Below are 19,869 nucleotides of genomic sequence, written 5' to 3'. Positions count from 1 at the left end.
AACAGAATCGTTGAGAATCCACACATCCACGTTCTCTGATGTTTTTCGTGTGGTTTTGGCAGAACTACGCCCCTGTCGGTCATTCTGGTGAAGTGCAGGTGTCCAGGAAGTCGTCATCGCCCGGGCCTGAACCACTTCCTACTTCCGCAAACAGAGCTCCCTGCTGCTTCCCCGATCATCGGCTGATCAATGCGGCGGTTGGCTGCTGCCTTTCGCTTCCTGCCTCTGTTTAATACTCGTTTCAGTTCCGACATTTATGAATAATTGATTGGTATCATGACGGCCAACAGCGGCTGTTCCGCCGCAGAGCCTCCGGGTCTAAAGACCCAGCGGCGGGAGATCGAGTGTCTGCTGCAGGAGTGTGAGCTCCGGGCTGGGGAGAGTTGGTAAGCGTCCGCCCGCCGCCGCTCGGCTTCACACACACAGACAGAAACACAGTGACAGGACTGACTGTTAGCATCACACGGCTGTCGTTGCCTTACGTGTAACTGACAGGATTTACGGCTGTTTGAGCTGTTCTGGTGCCACTGTTGGTTGGTTGGGGCGATTTAACTGCTCGGTGTTCTGTTAGCCGCTGCGGCGTTAGCAAGCAAGTTGACCGTTAGCCTTAGCCTTAGCTGCTAATGCTAATGCTAGTCTGACAACCAGCGTCCAGGGTCGCATTAGAGTCTTTCAGAAGCTTTTTATTTATCATCTAAGCTGATTTTGACACCTATTTTACCTTCTCTGCTCACCATTCCAGAATATTTGAGTGTTTAAAAGTGGACTCAAACCTGTGGACACGAACTATGTTCAGTTTCGTTTCTCAGTGAGGCAGGTAGGAGTCACTATATGTGATAAAACAGTCCGAGGAAAGAATCCAAAAGTTACATAGACAAACTGTAATTAAACCTTGTGTTTAGCAGACAGGTTTCCACTTTGTTAGCTTTCTTACTATAATCCCACTGTCACATAAAAATTAAACTAACCACTAACTGACTGGATTTGGCCATATGACGACATCGCGTCTGAACTCCGGTATGTGGAAGTAATAAAGATTTACTGGAAAACTGGAAAAGATTTACTGAAATGCTATGAGCTGAACAGTGAAACTGGATGTGATAAAATATCAAGAAGCACAGTCGTGTTTTAATCACTTTCCCATTGGGAAAAAAATAATTTTGCCATTTACAATTTCAGAGAATCATCTTTGAGGGGAAAAGTAAAAATAGTTGCTTTTTTTAAATTATAAATGGTATATTTGGTCCTACTGGCAACTAATAATGAATTATGGTCACATTTTTTTATGGAAACAAGTTCCTCTGAAGGTTTATTGACCAATTAAATAATAATTCCATTTTTAAATAATAGTTTTTTCTTTGTTCAGCCACTTAACTCTGAGCTATGAAGCATTCAGGCAGAAAAAAGGCTCCTAACTCAAGGGATGAACCAGTGTTGTGTCGACACAGAACAGACAACTTAGCAAAGAAGCCATTTTAAACTGGATCTTTGGGCACTTTGTCACAAAGACACATCATTTGTTCCCATTTCTTTAGCTGCATCTATGAAAAACAGCAAAGAAAACACAGTTTGACAGACAGAAAATAGGATTTCTGCAGCAACAAGGTGATTCCCAAAGAGCTATTAGCTGAAAACTTGGCATATCTCAGCATGGTGTGCAGTGTGTCCTTAAAACATTTGAGGAAACTGGACAAGTGGAGGACAAAAGAAGAAGTGTCAGGCCTAAAAAACTATCTCCAGCAGATGAACAGGATCTGAAAGTGATGTCCTTAAGAAAGAGGAAAAAATCCAGCTGTGACCTGACAGGACCTGAGAGATGCATCTGGACCTTCAGCTGATCCATCTACTGTTGGCCCAAGCCTCATCAGAAATGGGCTCCATGGAAGGGTGGCTGTCAAGAAGCCGTTCTTAAGGAAGGGAAACAGGGAGAAAAGGCTGAGCTGTGCCAAATGACACAAGAAGTGGACTGAAAATCAGTGGCAACAGGTCTTATGGAGGGATGAATCCTCCCCAGAGCCCGGACCTCAAGAATATGTTGATCTGTTGAACATCTTCATATTATTCCTTTTGTAAGAAACCAGGATGTTGGGCTTGATGACCATTTCTTCTTCTCCTTCTCCTCCTTCTTCTTCTTCTCTTTGACGTGTCTCTGCGCTTCACAGCATCAGGATCAGTTGATTATCTGCATGTTTATTTCTCTCCTCGCCTCCTGCGCTGCTCATTTCTTCCACCTGTTCTGTCCTGATGCACGTCAGCCTTTTCTGGCTCTACTGAAGCACGAGTGTTGCTCATCACCTGAGTCATCGTGGCTGAAAGCTTCTGCAACATGATCATTTCATCTCTAATTTACAGCCTGTTTTCTGCAAAGATCAGATGAATTCTCCATTTTTGGATAGATTAACTTCCACGTGTCGCCGGTGAACATTTGGCAGCTTTTTTTTGGGCTAAAAGCTGCGTTTCTCTTCAGAAGAAGCTGTTCTGGTGTCAGATATCTGTTTCAGTCGATGCTCACTGCAAGCTTCATGGTCCATAAAGTGACAGAAGAAGTTGTCGAGCTCTTCTTCCGGGCCATTTGAAAAGAACTGGGAGCTCCTTATTCCTGCAGAACGGATGGTCAGGGCTCAGGGGAGGAGATTTAGAGCTTCAGTGGAGGCACAAATGCTTCTCCTTTGCATGTTTGACCCGTTGAATTTCAGTCCAAACAGCCGGTGCTGAGCTGCAGGGTCACTGTCATGTTAAAGTTCACAAATAACCCAAAGACTGCGAAATAAAGAATATTTTACAACCTCAAATAAACTCATAACTGTGAGTCAGATGAGGCTGATTTTCACGTGTAAAAACATCTGGTCCAGATGTTTCTTCAGGTTTTAACACTGAAGTGAGTTTTACCTTTTGATAAAGCAGCTGATCGCGTGTGCAGGTCAAAGGTCGTCTGGGTAATCGGTGTTTATTTGGTGTTTTTATTTGACTTCTCTCAGTCGCCTTCAACTTGTGCAAAACGCTGCTGCTGCCCGTCTTTAACCAACACTAACAGACCTGTGCACATCACTCCTGTTCTTAACTCCCTTCATTGGCTTCCTGTCCTTTATAGAACTGATTTTAAACGTTTAAAGTTTGTTTTTAAAGCTCTTAACGGCCTCACCCCATCGTATTTATCTGAGCTTTTAACTGTAACCCTGGCAGAGCTCTGAGGTCAACAAATCAACTTTAGCTGGAAGTGTTCAGGTTAAAATACAAGCCCTGGGGTGACCGAGCCTTTTCTGCTGCTGCCCCCAGGCTCTGGAATAAACCCCCCCCCAGAGATGCATCTTATTTCTGACCTGGGCCTCTTTAAATCAGGGCTAAAAACATATTTATTTCAGATGGCTTTTAATACCCAGTAGTATGGTGACACTTTTATCTTATTATCTTATTCAATTTTGCTGTATGTTATTGCGTTTACTGTTATTTTATTGTTTTTAATTATTCTTTTCTTTATTTATTATCTGCTGTAAAGCACTTTGGTACCGAAATGGATTGTTGTAAAGGGCTCTATAAATAAATTACATTTACATTTTTGACTTCTGGAATCAGACAAACCAGCAGAAGCTGTGAGGGTTTTAAGAGCGTAATGAGGCCCGGAGGCGAGTGAATAACACCCACAGTGAGCTGTAGCTCCGGGATGTTTTCATGAAACCTGAAATGAATGTTTTTATGAATCAGGAGGGAAAGATTTAGTGTTTTTTCAGGAGTTGCTGTGAAGAAAGTGTCGTTGTGTGTTTTGCAGGTACGTGGTGGATCGGCGCTGGTTTGAACAGTGGAAAGAGTTTGTGGAGAACGAAGACCAGAACTCGTCGTCCTTCCCGGGTCAGATCGACAACACCGAGCTCTTCGAGGGTCAGTGAACGCCTCAGTTTGCTTCAGGGACCGGTCCGGACCGATGATGCTAAAACGCTGTGTGCTGTTTTCAGATCTGGACTCCTACCACCTGAAGGAGCGTCTGGTGGAGAATGAGGACTTTGTGCTGGTGCCGGCGGAGGCCTGGCACAAGCTGCTGGCCTGGTACGGCATGGCGGAGGGTCAGCCGCCGCTGGAGCGCAAGGTAGCAGGCGCTAGCATGCATTTAGCACGCGCTAGCAGGCGCTAATTATGCTGCAGGGACGTAAATCTGTGTGTTTTTCAGGTGGTGGACCTGCCCAGCACTCTGAAGGTGGAGGTGTACCCCGTCGAGATATTCCTGTGTCTCCATAGCAACATGGAGAGTGTCATCACCGCACAGTTCAGCCGCACCGACAGCATTTGTGAGCAAACGCCGTCATTATGCCTCATCAGAAAGCTGGAGCTCTGGCACCACGTTCCAGCTGTAGCTCAGTTCAGTTCGGCCCCGCCTGCAGCTTTATTTCTCAGGTGGAGGTCAAAGTGACCTAAAGTGGGGTCACTTTAGGTCACTTTGGGTCACTTTAGGTCACTTTGGGTCACTTCTGAGCTGCTGAACCTTGGTTGTCCAGTTATTAGGGGTCTAGCAGCGAAGCTGCAGAACCCTATTGTTTTAGTAGTTTTTCTTATTATTATTATTCTTCTACTTTCCGCTGCAATTGAAGTCTATGGCAGCCCCATTAACGCAATGGTAAAAAGTTGTGAAATTTGGCACATCTATTTAGCACATTCCCTTTAGCAAATTCAACAAATTTCGTGCCCAAATTCTAAACTCTCTAGCGCCACCAACATGTCAAAGTTTGAAGCCCATTCAGCTAAATAACTTTTGAGTCGTTGATCCAAATTTCAAAAACAAGGCATCGTTGGAATCCTTGGATGATGACGAGTCCAACGCACCCTATGACGTCATTTTCCGTCTAACTAGATTTTCCGCCATCTTGGATTTTGTTGAAAACCTTCAAAAAGTTTCACAGGTCACAAATTTTGACCAATTCTCATGAAAATTGGCACAGAGTATCTTTAGACCAATCCTCACAAAAGTTACTCGTTTTCTACTTCAAATTCGACTTTGTTCACCCAGTACATCCATTCAAAGTTGACAGCGACTACGCCAAAAAGGACGTGAGGCCATATCTCAGCAACAGTTTAATCTTTTGACATCAAACTCATAACAAATATTCATAACTCGATCTTAAAGAGGCCCAAGAATTTTGGAGACCTTTGACCTATAGGTGGCGCTATATTTCGAAAAAATGCATTTTTGCTCATATCTTTCTACACTTTTGTCCAAATTTCATAAATGACGTACCATTGTAATCCGTGGATATAGCCGAGGTCAACGAATCCTATGACGTCATTCGCACCATCTTGGATTGTCCGCCATTTTGAATTATGTCAAAAACCTTCAAAACGCATTACAGGTCACCCAGATTGTCTGATTTCCACGGGACTTGACACATAGAATCTTCAGACCAAGCCTCACAAGAGCTATCATGTGGAATTTTTTATTTAGTTTCCTTTTGCCCGTAGCAGCCAATCAAACTCAGCAATGACGCGCCAAACAGGACGTGAGGCCATATCTCAGCAACCATTTGCTCTTTTGACATCAAACATCTAACACAGACTCATGATCAAGTCTGTATGAAGCCCAAGAAGTCTGGTGCACTTCCACCCAGTGGGGGCGCTATAAGTACAAAAACTGCATTTTGCTCATAGCTTTGGAGCCGTTGGTTCAAATTGGACAAATGAGGTACCGTTGGAATCCCTGGATGAAGACGAGTTCATCTCAAACACCAAACTTGGTCTGTGGACTCGTGAAGCCCTCCTGAGCAGCCGCAGGCTTGCCTGCTGTTCTGCTAGACCCCGCCATCGCTGCTTGCAGCTATATTTTCAGTTATATCAGCGTTAGTCTGCACTGAGGGCTGCATTCAGCCGTCTGTTTTTAACCGACACTCCGTGACGTGCCCTGAACGCACCACACCTGACTCAGGTGGAAACCAAAGCTCCTCCTCTGGGTCAGAGTCTGCTGCTCTGGGCCTCATTCTGCTCCACGTGCCGCGCTCATTTACATCAGCAAGGTTTGGCGGTTTGAGCTGGATCAGCTGACCAATCAGAGAGCAGGGGGGTGTCAGGTGTTTGTAAATGTATTTAGACCCAAAATCATGTTCCGAACCTGTGAAAAAGCCCATCTTGAGCTCTGAAAACAGCTGCAGAAAACGCAGGATTCATCTGCCAAAGTGTTCACGTCGTCCCGTGCACGCTCGTGTGCACGTGTGTGTGTTCAGGTGCGATCCAGAGGGCCGTGTGTGAGGCCTTCTCGGTGCCCCCGGGCTCAGAGTGCCGTCTGTGGATGAAGAGCTCGGACAGCAGCTGCGAGCGCCTCAGGAACGTGCACGTGAGCGTGCTGGACGCCTGCTTGAGCTCCGGGATGGTGAGGGCGATGATGTCACCGGTTTTTCCACCTGCAGATTCCTGCTGGCACAGCAGCTCGTTGTCTCCTGTGAAAGTGTCAGAGATGAGCTGCTTCATGCCTCTGTGTGTGTGTGTGCGTGTGTGTGTGTGTGTGTGTGTGTGCGTGCGTGTGCATGGGCGTGCATGTGACAGACGGTGATCATGGAGACGAGGAATGCTGACGGCACCTGGCCGAGCTCCAGGCCTCAAATCACGTAAGAAAAGTCTCTTTTCCAGCTGTTTGATTGGCCGGTTTTTGCCCTCTGCCTCCATCAGAGTTCATTGGCTGCTGTTCCTTCCTCTTCCTTCCTGCCCGATGAACCTGTTCCTTCTGCCTGTTTCGTCCTCATTATGGCGCCCTCCTCTGAGGGGAAGTACGATAAATGTTCATGAATCTACGTCATTGAAGCAGATTTTCCTCAGATTTTCCTCAGATTTTCCTGATTTCCTCAGATTTTTCTCAGATTTTTCTCAGATTTCCTCAGGTTTTCCTCAGATTTTCCTCAGATTTTCCTCAGATTTTCCTGATTTCCTCAGATTTTTCTCAGATTTTTCTCAGATTTTCCTGATTTCCTCAGATTTTCCTCAGATTTTTCTCAGATTTTCCTGATTTCCTCAGATTTTCCTCAGGTTTTCCGCAGATGTTCAGATTTTCCTCAGGTTTTCCTCAGATTTTCCCTCAGGTTTCCCTCAGGTTTCCCTCAGATTTTCCTCAGGTTTCCCTCAGATTTCCCTCAGATTTCCCTCAGATTTTCCTCAGGTTTCCCTCAGATTTCCCTCAGATTTCCCTCAGGTTTTCCTCAGGTTTTCCTCAGATTTTCCTCAGATGTTCAGGTTTTCCTCAGATTTTCCTCAGGTTTTCCTCAGATGTTCAGATTTTCCTCAGATTTTTCTCAGATTTTCCTGATTTCCTCAGATTTTCCTCAGGTTTTCCGCAGATGTTCAGATTTTCCTCAGGTTTTCCTCAGATTTTCCCTCAGGTTTCCCTCAGGTTTCCCTCAGATTTTCCTCAGGTTTCCCTCAGATTTCCCTCAGGTTTTCCTCAGGTTTTCCTCAGATTTCCCTCAGGTTTTCCTCAGGTTTTCCTCAGATTTTCCTCAGATGTTCAGGTTTTCCTCAGATTTTCCTCAGGTTTTCCTCAGATGTTCAGGTTTTCCTCAGGTTTCCCTCAGATTTCCCTCAGATTCAGCCTTTTTCTTTATTTAAAGTTGAGGTAGAACCCAGTGTGTTGGTGAAGAACCTCATGAGTGAAACGAAGCTTCCTGCTGTCTGCAGGAGGAACTCAGCGGAGGAGCAGGAGCCGTACCGAGGTCAGCCGGGCGTCTGCGGTCTCACCAACCTGGGAAACACCTGCTTCATGAACTCCGCTCTGCAGGTCCGACAACACGTGCACGCCCCTCTGAACACGTGCACGCCCCTCTGAACACGTGCACGCCCCTCTGAACACGTGCACGCCCCTCTGAACACATGCCTTCCTACTTTCCTTCCTTCCCTCCTTCCTTCCTTCCCTCCTTCCTTCCTTCCTACATTCCTTCCTTCCTTCCTTCCTTCTTCCTTCCTTTCTTCCCTCCTTCCTTCCTTCCTTCCTTTCTTCCCTCCTTCCTTCCTTCCTTCCTTCCTATATCCCTTCCTTCCTTCCTACCTACCATCCTTCCTTCATTCCTTCCGTCCTTCCTTCCTTCTTCCTTCCTTCCCTCCTTCCTTCCTTCCCTCCTTCCTTCCTTCCTACCTTCCTTCTTCCTTCCCTCCTTCCCTCCTTCCTTCCTACCTTCCTTCCTTCCTTCTTTCCTTCCCTCCTTCCTTCTTTCCTTCCTACATTCCTTCCTTCCTTCCCTCCTTCCTTCCTTCCCTCCTTCCTTCCTTCCTACATTCCTTCCTTCCTACCTTCCTTCTTCCTTCCCTCCTTCCCTCCTTCCTTCCTACCTTCCTTCCTTCCTTCTTTCCTTCCCTCCTTCCTTCTTTCCTTCCTACATTCCTTCCTTCATTCCTTCCTTCCTTCCTTCTTACATTGCTTCCTTCTGACCTACTTTCCTACCTTCCAACCTACCAACCTTCCTTCCTTCCTTCCTTCCTTCCTTCCTACCCACTCGCCCTCACAGCCAAAGCGCTCGGAGCGCCAGGTCGTGTGATGTCACAGTTGGCGTGCAATGCCACGCTCTACCTTAGTTTTCTTTAATGAGTCCAGAGAACTTTGTTTTCAGATGTTTCTTTCTGTGCAAACTGAGTTTAAGCTTTTCCTTAAATATAAAACCCCGTTAATAAGGAAATTTTACGCTCAAAACCCAAAACTGACTGGAAGGAAAGTTGAACTCAGACTCAAAGTTGTTCATTTTAAAGTATTCTGCTCAGTTTTAAGCTGGAAAAGAGTTTTTCAGCAGCAGGAGAGGAAATGAAGCCACAGTTTGTCAGTTGGATGAATCAGATGTCCCCCCCCCCCTCCTCTCTGCAGTGCCTGAGCAACACTCCTCCTCTGACCGAGTACTTCCTGCTCAACTCCTACCTCGATGAGTTGAACTTCACCAACCCTCTGGGCATGAAGGGCGAGATCGCCGAGGCGTACGCCGACATCATCAAGCAGATGTGGTCCGGGAGGCATTTCTCCGTGGTGCCGCGCGTCTTCAAGGTACGGCACGCCGGACTCACTGTGATGTCACACGTAAGGCAGGAAGCGGTGCGTTTGTGACCGGCAAAGAGCTGGTTTTTCCTGCTCTCCATCCGCATCATTAAGACTTTACTGATTTTATCCCAGAAAGACAGAATTACTGATTTCTGTGACCTCAGCAGTCGATGTTCAGAGTGATGGACAGAAAGAAAGAGAAGAAAGTGAAAGAATTGAAATGAATAGATGGTTAAATGATCGATGATCATGATATAGATCGATAAACGGTAAGAAGTACTCGTTTAAAATGGGTTAGTTTGGCTTTATTGGTTTTTCTGACATTTTTCAGAGGATTACATTGACTTTCCAGCTCTTGTTCTTTCAGAGAAACTCCTTTTCATTTCTTTCTTTCTGCATTTGTTTGCCAGTTTGCATAAAGGCAGTTGAGCTCCGAATTCAGAATCCGGATAAAAACCAAACATCTCTTTACTTTTAAAAGGTTTTTGCATATTTACACTCCTTCATGTTGGATCCGTCCTTTAAACTAAAACAGTTTTATTTATGATATTTCTCTCTTTCATCATTTCTGAGTCAGATATTCACTTTTCTCTGTAAATAAAGTCTGTCCGACACCATCGGGGCGGTTACTACCAAGCGGTAATCTTTCCGTAATGACGGTGAAGGCAGCACGGCTTCAGGGCCTTTAGCTCAGCTGCTGAGTGACAGAAACGCTCGTCGCTCTGCACAGCTGAGCCGGAGGCTTTGGCCCTTCCTCCGGGACACTTTGTCCGTTTCCTAACGTGCTGAAACTTTCTGACAGACGAAGGTCGGCCATTTTGCGTCGCAGTTCCTGGGCTACCAGCAGCACGACAGCCAGGAGCTGCTGTCCTTCCTGCTGGACGGGCTGCACGAGGACCTGAACAGAGTCAAAAACAAGGAATACATCGAGCTGCGGGACGCCGACGGCCGGCCGGACCAGGTGAGGTCCACTTCCTGTCATGTGATGGCGTGTTTTTGGTTGAAGGGCTCACTTTGAACCTCTGGTCTTTGCAGGAAGTGGCGGGGGAGGCGTGGCGTAATCACCGCCGGCGGAACGACTCGGTGATTGTCGACACGTTTCACGGCCTCTTCAAGTCCACTCTGGTCTGTCCCGAGTGCCACAAGGTGTCGGTGACCTTTGACCCCTTCTGCTACCTGAGCGTCCCGCTTCCTGTCAGCAAGGAGCGCGTCATGGAGGTCTTCTTCGTCTCTTTGGACCCGTACGCCAAACCCGTCCAGGTTGGCGCTGAAACTGCACGCACAGCACATCTGTTGTCTGCCCTCCAGGCTTGATGTGGGATGAACGCTGCTTTTATTTGTCCGCAGCATCGGGTCGTGGTTCCGAAGGCGGGAAAGGTGTCGGACCTCTGCTCTGCTCTGTCAGAGATGACCAGCGTCCCGTCCACACAGGTGCGTCTCATCTAAAGACGGATAAAGGAGAAAATAATGTGTGCTTATGTTTAAATTTGGTTTCTGAGCCTACATCCATTTCTGTATTTGGGGCCAGCAGCAGTTTACTGTCAGTTATGTGGGAAAAAATGATGTAATGTGAACAGATCTGGTCCTTAATCAGCCTCCATCACAGAGTCTAGTTTAGTTTTATCCAGTTTTCCACTTCAGACCTGCAGCACATTCCAACAAAGCTGGGAAAAGAGACGTTTCTAAAGAAGAGGGAACATAAAGATGTTATTTTTAAACAGCTGACTTTAGCCCTGATCTGGTCCTAAATCAGCCTCCAGGACAGTCTGAGCAGCAAAGATGTTCAGAGGAGCTCCAGTTTGTGTTTAAAACAAAGTTCCTCAGAGAAAGACTGGAAGGGATCTGCATATTTCTGCCTCCACAGAGCAGAATATCATGAAAGCATTCAGGGAATCTGGAGGAGTTTCAGTGTAAAGGACGAGGGAGCAAGCCTAAGCTGGACCCCGTGACCTCTGACCCCTCAGACGCTGCACCAAGAACCGTCATTCATCAGCAGCTGATAGAAGCACATGGACAAGGGATTACTGTGGAAACCTTTGTCCAGCACCACAATACAGAGTTCCATTCACAAGCTTTACTGTGCAGGAAAGAAGCCTGATGTTAACCTCGTCCACTTCTCTGGGCTCGGAGGCGTCTGGGATGGACCGTCACACGGTGGAAACGTGCGCTGTGGTCAGACCCATCAGTATTCCACATCTTTGTTGGAAGAAATGGAGCAAAGAGCAAAAGCAGCATCCAGCCTGCTGTCAGCAGCCAGTCCCTGCAGCCAGGCTCTGTGATGGTATGGGGTTGGATCAGGGGGCAAAGCTCATTTCCACTTCTGTGACGGCAGCATTAATGCAGAAAAGTTCACTGAGATTTTACAGCAACATATGCTGCCTTCAGGGCCACATCTTTTCCTGGGACGTCCCAGCATTGTTCAAGCAGACCATGGAAAACCACATTCTGCCACATTCCAAAGGCCTGGCTGAGGAAGAAGAGGTACGGGTGCTGGACTGGCTGCCTGCAGTCCTGACCTGTCCCCAGCAGAGAAACAACCCCCCCCCCCGCACTGCTGCACACCTTAAGACCTGTTTAAGGAAGAATGGGACAAAATAACAGCTGGAACTCTGCATCACCTGGTTTCCTCAGAGTCAGAGCGGCTTTAAGTGTTGGCAGAAGGAAACAAAGTGGGAAAAGGTTCACTGACTTTATGGGATGCTGCAGGTCTGAAATATTGATAAATTAAACTGGTTTTCATGAGTGTCTGTGTCTGTGTTTCAGATGGTCGTCGCTGATGTCTTCAATCATCGATTCTATAAGATCTACACCACCGAAGAGTCTCTGAGCTGCATTCTGGATCGAGACGACATCTTTGTGTAAGATAAAAAGCTGATATGCTGTGTTTGGTTTCCTCCAAACGTGCTGCTGTGCATTAGGACCAAACATCTCCACTTTGCTCTGGTCTGTCCAAAGGACATTGTTCCAGAAGTCTTGAGCTTTGTTCAGATGCAGCTTTGCAAACCTAAGCTGTGCTGCCATGTTCTTTTTAGAGAGAAGAGGCTTTCTCCTGCAGCCCTTCCAAACAAGCCATCCTTGTTCAGCCTTTTTCTAACTGTGCTGTCATGACCTTTAACCTTTAACATGCTAACTGAGGCCTGTAGAGTCTGAGATGTGGCTCTGGGCTTTTTCACCTTGGGGTGACCTTTAACCTTTAACATGCTAACTGAGGCCTGTAGAGTCTGAGATGTAGCTCTGGGCTTCTTCACCTTGGGGTGACCTTTAACCTTTAACATGCTAACTGAGGCCTGTAGAGTCTGAGATGTAGCTCTGGGCTTCTTCACCTTGGGGTGACCTTTAACCTTTAACATGCTAACTGAGGCCTGTAGAGTCTGAGATGTAGCTCTGGGCTTCTTCACCTTGGGGTGACCTTTAACCTTTAACATGCTAACTGAGGCCTGTAGAGTCTGAGATGTAGCTCTGGGCTTCTTCACCTTGGGGTGACCTTTAACCTTTAACATGCTAACTGAGGCCTGTAGAGTCTGAGATGTAGCTCTGGGCTTTTTCACCTTGGGGTGACCTTTAACCTTTAACATGCTAACTGAGGCCTGTAGAGTCTGAGATGTAGCTCTGGGCTTCTTCACCTTGGGGTGACCTTTAACCTTTAGCATGCTAACTGAGGCCTGTAGAGTCTGAGATGTAGCTCTGGGCTTTTTCACCTTGGGGTGACCTTTAACCTTTAACATGCTAACTGAGGCCTGTAGAGTCTGAGATGTAGCTCTGGGCTTCTTCACCTTGGGGTGACCTTTAACCTTTAGCATGCTAACTGAGGCCTGTAGAGTCTGAGATGTAGCTCTGGGCTTTTTCACCTTGGGGTGACCTTTAACCTTTAGCATGCTAACTGAGGCCTGTAGAGTCTGAGATGTAGCTCTGGGCTTTTTTACCTTGGGGTGAACTTGCTGGGACGTCCACTCCTGGGAAGATTGACAGCTGTCCTGAATGTTTTCCACTTGTGAATAATCTTTCTCTCTGTAGAATGATGGACTCCAGATAGTTTGGAAATGGCTGCTACTTACCATCTTAATTCCTGTGGAAGCAGTAAGGGTTCACTTAGTTTTGCCACACTGCTTCTGTGTTTTACTGTAATAATGACTAATATGTCATGTGTTGTTGTTCATTTTAAGACCTGGTGAGGACCAGATGATTTTCTTAATGTCCTGAAACATGAAAGTTCAGCACTGAAAGAAGAGGGTGACCTTTTTTTCTTTGACTGTATATCTCAAACAGACTAAATCCAACAAATCTTAAACCTCGACTTAAAAAACAATGAAAAACAGCAAGAATTTTCCCTTAAAAGTGCGAAAGAAGATTCATTCAAGTCTGAAAGACAGAAATCATGATTAACATGCCGAATGAAATATAAACACGTGACATGCTTAGACCTCTGTTAAATATCCAGATCAACACCCGATTTAATAAAAACCTACAAAGTCAAGAAGAAAACAATGTTTTTGTTTTTTTAACTTTAGCTTCTTTAACAAGAAAAAGGGGGAAGTTACAGTTTGATCTGCAATGAGAAGTGATGTCAGGTTATTGTGTCCAGCTTCCAGTTTGAGTTAGTTTGGAAATGGCCTTATAACCCTTCCCAGACTGATGGGCAGCAGCAGCTGCTTCTCTGAGATCATTGCTGATGTCTTTCCTCCTTGGCATCGTTTAACTGAAACTGCACCTGAACGCATCACTCACTATTTACCTTATTGCACCTGAACGCATCGTTCACCATTTAACTGAAACTGTCCCTGAACGCATCGTTCACCATTTACCTGACTGCACCTGAACGCGTCGCTCACTATTTACCTTATTGCACCTGAACGCATCGTTCACCATTTAACTGAAACTGTCCCTGAACGCGTCGCTCAACCATTTACCTTATTGCACCTGAACGCATCGTTCACCATTTAACTGAAACTGTCCCTGAACGCGTCGCTCACCATTTACCTGACTGCACCTGAACGCGTCGCTCACTATTTACCTGACTGCACCTGAACGCATCGCTCACTATTTACCTTATTGCACCTGAACGCATCGTTCACTTTCCTCCTTGTTAACACACACCTGAAAACTGACAGAACTCCTGCTTTTATAGAGCTGCTCACACTGACTGAGGATCAGTTAATCAGAGCATTGATCAGTTAATCAGAGCATTGATCAGTTAATCAGAGCATTGATCAGTTAATCAGAGCATTGATCAGTTAATCAGAGCATCGATCAGTTAATCAGAGCATTGATCAGTTAATCAGAGCATCGATCAGTGAATCAGAGCATCGATCAGTTAATCAGAGCATTGATCAGTTAATCAGAGCATTGATCAGTTAATCAGAGCATTGATCAGTTAATCAGAGCATTGATCAGTTAATCAGAGCATTGATCAGTTAATCAGAGCATTGATCAGTTAATCAGAGCATCGATCAGTTAATCAGAGCATCGATCAGTTAATCAGAGCATCGATCAGCAGGAGGTTCTCATGTGGTTTGTACAGTTTGGGTTTGTAAATGTGTTGCTTGGCCTCCTGTTCAGGTACGAGCTGAGCGTGCTGGAGGAGCAGCAGGAGGAGCAGGTGCTGCTGGCGCTCTACCTGCGGGAGCGCTCTCACTACAGGGACTACGGCGCCGGCAGCAACTCGTACGGCACGACGCTGTTCGGCCACCCGCTGCTGCTCAACGTGTCGCGCAGCGGCTGCAGCCGGGAGGCGCTCTACAGCCACTTCCTGCAGAGACTGGCGTAAGCAGCCAACACCGCTGTGCATTCATGGTTAATCTGCTCTGAGTGGGAGTTCTTCACTTCTTACTGTGCATGTGTGTGTTCAGGCGCTACGTGCGCACTCCTGACCCCTCTGAGGAGCTGGAGGAGGAGGAGGAGGACGATGAAGAGGAGGAGGAGCTGTACAAGAGTCAGACCAACGGCATCAGTGATGGTAACGTTGTTGTTGTTGTTCAGTTCTGCTCATTGGCCAGAAACTCGGGTCCAGATCAGTTTATTTATTTAGAGCTAGAGGGCCCCTCAGGTCCAGTTCATTCATATAGAGCCAACATAACAGATCAAAACTTCTCTCTGATCCTGAGCTGCACGAGGCGACTGTGGGGAGAAAAAACTCCCTTTAAACAGGAGGAAACCTCCATCAGAACCAGAACCAGGAAGAAACCTCCATCAGAACCAGAACCAGGAAGGGTCCATCTGCCTGGACCAGCTGGGGCTGAGAGGACAGGAAAGAGGGGACAACAAGCAGCGTAACACCAGGCCAGAGACACCTGCTGAGAGAGAGAAACACAAGTTAATGACAGCAATGATGTCATCTGTACATGGAGGGAGGAGAGGTGCATCATGGGAGCTCCCCCAGCAGGCTGGGCCTATAGCAGCAGAACTATGGGATGTTTCAGGCTCACCTGAGCCATCCCTAACTATAAGCTTTATCAGAAAGGAGAGTTTCAGCCTGATCTTAAACTTTTCTTTGTTTCTCAGATGAGCCGGAGGAGGCGGAGCCTGCCGGACCCTCGCAGACGGAGCCCAGCCACAGTGACGCAAACAGCCAATCAGACAGCGCCTCCGCAACCGAGCCGCAGCAGGACGCCAACCACGGTCAGACCTCACTGGAGCAAGGCGACGTGGAGACCAGTAACGGCTGCCAGACCCAGACCGAGCCCGCCGACGGCGCCGATGGCAACGCAGCCAGCAGCACTGAAGACATGAACGCCTGCGGCGACCTGGGCGCAGCCGCAGAATCCGCCAGCAGCTCAGAACCGCCAGCGGAGCAGCTGCAGCAGCCCTGCGAAACCACAGAAGAAGAAAAGGAAGAAGACAAGCAAGAGGAAGCCCGTTCTCCCAGCCCGCCGGCCAATGAGCATCCAGCTAAGAGGAGGGCGTGTCGCAAGAGGAGGAGGAGTCTGTTCACCATCCAGGCGGTCAACTCCACCGGGACGACTGAGAGGGGGACGGGCGAAGGAGGGAGCGCCGTGTCCTTCAGCTGTGAGTCCCACCAATCAATAATCAATCAGTGTGATCAGAACTGTCTGCTCCAACAGACAGAACCCAGTCAGAACCCTACTGATAGCACCGTTAAAATACTGTGGTTCTGAATGTTCTGAATGTTCTGAAGAGTTCTGAACACGCTGACATCACAAACACCAGGAATAAAGTCCCGTGTTGCATCATCAATGCTTTTGTTCCGTCTGGTTCTGCAGCTCAGCCTTATGTGGCCATCGACTGGGACCCGGACATGAAGAAGAGGTTCTACAATGAGAACGAGGCTGAGGTCAGTGTGGGCGCCATCTGTGGGCGCTTCAAACAGGAACTGCTTTCCATTTATCTAACTGTCCCTGAATGTGTCGTGCCCCATTTAACTGAAACTGCACCTGAACGCATCACTCACTATTTACCTTATTGCACCTGAACGCATCACTCACTATTTACCTGAAACTGTCCCTGAACGCATCACTCACTATTTACCTTATTGCACCTGAACGCATCACTCACTACTTACCTTATTGCACCTGAACGCGTCGCTCACTATTTACCTGAAACTGTCCCTGAACGCGTCGCTCACTATTTACCTGAAACTGTCCCTGAACGCGTCGCTCACTATTTACCTTATTGCACCTGAACGCATCGCTCACTATTTACCTGAAACTGTCCCTGAACGCGTCGCTCACTATTTACCTTATTGCACCTGAACGCGGCGCTCCCCATTTAACTGAAACTGCACCTGAACGCATCACTCACTATTTACCTGAAACTGTCCCTGAATGCGTCTGTCACCATTTACCCGACTGCACCCGAATGCATCGTTCACCATTTTACTGAAACTGTCCCTGAACGATCACTCACCATTTACCCGACTGTCCCTGAACGCATCACTCACCATTTACCCGACTGCACATGAACGCATCGCTCACCCTCATTAACACGCACATGAGGACCCCAGGAAGACTAGCTCCTCCCACTTCTGGTTTCAGCTAATGGGGATCCTTTTAACAATAATAATAAATAACAATAAACGAGGAACATTTTTGATCTGGACTCTGATTCATGGAGAGAACCTGTAGTGTTAAAAATAAAGTATATATTGTTGGATTATCTGAGCTTTTCTCAGGGATTTCCATATCAGCACCTTTTATTTCCAACATTTTTCAGGTTCTACAAAAGACTGCTGCATATTTTATTCAAAATGTGGTGCCTTCAAGAACACTGACAGCTTTTAAATGAATAGCAATGGGTTCAGGCCTCTGAACAGATAAATATCGTCAGTTCCTCCCTGCAGGTTCACTTTGAAACCTTTTGAATGTGAAGCACAGACTCTGCTCTCTTTGCTCCTCTGTAGAAGTACATGAAACACGCCAGCATGGAGGTTCCTCAGCAGCAGACGACGGTGCAGCTGCAGGAGTGCATCGAGCTGTTCACCACCGTGGAAACGCTGGAGGAGGAGAACCCCTGGTAACTCAGAGACCTGCTTTGATAAATCGTAAACTGAGGGTTAAAATGAGAAACTGCTCGTCTAACTGGGTCAGGATCCGGTCCTGTTCTCTCATTTTTGAGCAGAACTTCCTCCCAGCCTTCATTAACTACTTAAACTGTTCAGAATTGGACTTTTTTCACCTGTTCTGGATCTAAAAGTTTGCAGAACCGACTCTCAGACTCTGTTTAAACCGCTAAAAAACCAGTAATCTGCGACATTTTGGTACTAAAACTAGGAAGTTCCCGACCAATCTCAGACGAAGAGGGCCTGAACGCCACATGATAACTATGAGGAAACCTCGTTTTTAGGAACTACATGACGGGCTGTAGTTCAGGTTCTGTTCATGCTGCTTCTCTCAGTCCACTTCCTCCTGTTTCCCAGTTTCAGCGCTGCAGCTTTCACTGAAAACTGTTGCTTTGGCCGTAATTGATCTGCAGTCCGTTCAATATGTGTCAGCATTACAGAACTGAGATGTAAATGGTGTGTTCAGGTACTGTCCGGTGTGTAAGAAGCACCAGCTGGCCACCAAGAAGCTGGACCTCTGGTCTCTGCCGGAGGTCCTCATCATCCACCTCAAGAGGTTCTCCTACACCAAGTTCACCAGAGAGAAACTGGACAGCGTGGTGGACTTCCCGCTCAGGTTTGTTTCTCACCTTTGGCACCTTCTCACCTTAAGCCGGCCCAGCTGACCCGTGTTGGCGTTGCAGGGATCTGGACTTCTCCGGCTGCCTGCTGAGGAAAACGCTGTCCAGCGAGGAACCGCCGAGCCGCTACGACCTCATCGCTGTGTCCAATCACTACGGAGGACTCAGAGACGGACATTGTAAGACCGCCCGGCCGCTCATTCGCGTTCTTCACTGGTCACATGACTTTAACTTCTGTCTTCTTCTTCGTTGGTGTAGACACCAGCTACGCCCGGAACAAGGACAACGGTCAGTGGTATTACTTCGATGACAGCAAGGTGACCTACGCCACGGAGGATCAGATCATGGTCAGTATGTCGGGTCAAAGGGGGTAAAAACACCTGTTCGGACCCGCTTACACGAGAGTTCAGAGCCGCCGACTGACCCGGTAAAACCGCAGAGTGAGAATATAACGGAGACTGTTGGGTTCTAGTTGGGTTCTAATCAGGTTTTAGTTGGGTTCCAGTCGGGTTTCAGTTGGGTTTAGTCGGCTTATTGAGTTCCAGTTGGGTTTCAATCGGGTTCCAGTTGGATTTCAGTCGGGTTTCAATCGGGTTTTAGTCTAGTTCCAGTTGGGTTTTAGTCGGGTTTCAGTTGGATTTCAATCGGGTTCCAGTTGGATTTCAGTCGGGTTTTAATTGAGTTCCAGTTGGGTTTCAATCGGGTTTTAGTCTAGTTCCAGTTGGGTTTTAGTCGGGTTTCAGTTGGATTTCAGTCGGGTTTTAATTGAGTTCCAGTTGGATTTCAATCGGGTTCCAGTTGGATTTCAGTCGGGTTTCAATCGGGTTTTAGTCTAGTTCCAGTTGGGTTTTAGTCGGGTTTCAGTTGGATTTCAATCGGGTTCCAGTTGGATTTCAGTCGGGTTTTAATTGAGTTCCAGTTGGGTTTCAATCGGGTTCCAGTTGGATTTCAGTCGGGTTTCAGTCGAGTTCCAGTTGGGTTTTAGTCGGGTTTCAGTTGGATTTCAGTCGGGTTTTAATTGAGTTCCAGTTGGATTTCAATCGGGTTTCAGTTGGATTTCAATCGGGTTTCAGTTGGATTTCAATCGGGTTTTAGTTGGATTTCAATCGGGTTCCAGTTGGATTTCAATCGGGTTTTAGTTGAGTTCCAGTTGTTTGATAAATGATCATTTTAACCCGACCAGTTAGACTTATTCACCTTAAAATGATGATAGTTTGTTCGATATGAAACGTCCCAGAAGGACAGTTTGTCTGCTGATAGGACAGATGTTTTCACTGTGCTACTGACAGACAGATGTTTTTACTGTGACACTGACAGACAGATGTTTTTACTGTGCTACTGACAGACAGATGTTTTCACTGTGCTACTGACAGACAGATGTGCTCTGAGTCACATCCCTGAACCCACGGTTAAACTTCTTCTCTCCCTCAGACCAACGCTGCCTACGTCTTGTTCTACCACCGGCAAGACAAAATGAGAAGACCCACCCTGCCCCCCCCCAACGCAAGCTCCGCCTCCTCCACCCAGCCTGCCAACGACATCACTTCCTGTAAGGACGAGGAGGCGGGGCAGGGCGCTGCCGCAGCCTCCTGCGTCACCATGGAAACGGACTGAACGCACGTTCACAGCTTGGTTTTTGCTCATCACGCTCAGGTAGTTTGATTCAGATTGAAAATATTTACAAACTAAACCTTTAATTTAGGTCAAAAACTATCACAGAGTTATTTTTTATTAAGGAACCTTTTAGTAAACCT

At 47.0% G+C, this 19,869-nt stretch overlaps 1 protein-coding gene across 1 annotated transcript; it reads left to right on the top strand.

The window, feature by feature from the left end:
- Positions 1-134: 134 nt before the first annotated feature.
- usp11 (ubiquitin specific peptidase 11) lies at positions 135-19,812 on the top strand. Its single transcript, XM_072366929.1, has 21 exons — positions 135-386; positions 3,767-3,876; positions 3,951-4,081; positions 4,163-4,280; positions 6,201-6,346; positions 6,520-6,581; positions 7,642-7,741; positions 8,816-8,989; positions 9,786-9,944; positions 10,019-10,243; positions 10,331-10,414; positions 11,747-11,841; positions 14,540-14,743; positions 14,830-14,936; positions 15,482-15,985; positions 16,201-16,271; positions 17,337-17,449; positions 17,962-18,111; positions 18,179-18,294; positions 18,374-18,462; positions 19,547-19,812. The coding sequence occupies exons 1-21, from the start codon at positions 277-279 to the stop codon at positions 19,727-19,729; spliced, it is 3,051 nt and encodes a 1,016-aa protein (XP_072223030.1). The 5' UTR covers positions 135-276; the 3' UTR covers positions 19,730-19,812.
- The last annotated feature ends 57 nt before the right edge of the window (positions 19,813-19,869 follow it).

This window comes from Leuresthes tenuis, unplaced genomic scaffold (assembly GCF_036924035.1).
Source record: "Leuresthes tenuis unplaced genomic scaffold, fLeuTen1.0.hap1 SCAF_16, whole genome shotgun sequence".
Taxonomy (NCBI): domain Eukaryota; kingdom Metazoa; phylum Chordata; class Actinopteri; order Atheriniformes; family Atherinopsidae; genus Leuresthes; species Leuresthes tenuis.
Note: the sequence above shows the minus strand (reverse complement) of the source record. Positions and strands in the feature narration are given on the sequence as shown.

Coding starts and splice junctions, on each gene's coding strand:
- usp11 (XM_072366929.1), top strand. CDS start 277: ATGACGGCCAACAGCGGCTGTTCCGCCGCAGAGCCTCCGGGTCTAAAG. Junction 6,347..6,519: donor CCTGCTTGAGCTCCGGGATG/GTGAGGGCGATG, acceptor TGCATGTGACAG/ACGGTGATCATGGAGACGAG. Junction 10,244..10,330: donor CGTACGCCAAACCCGTCCAG/GTTGGCGCTGAA, acceptor ATTTGTCCGCAG/CATCGGGTCGTGGTTCCGAA.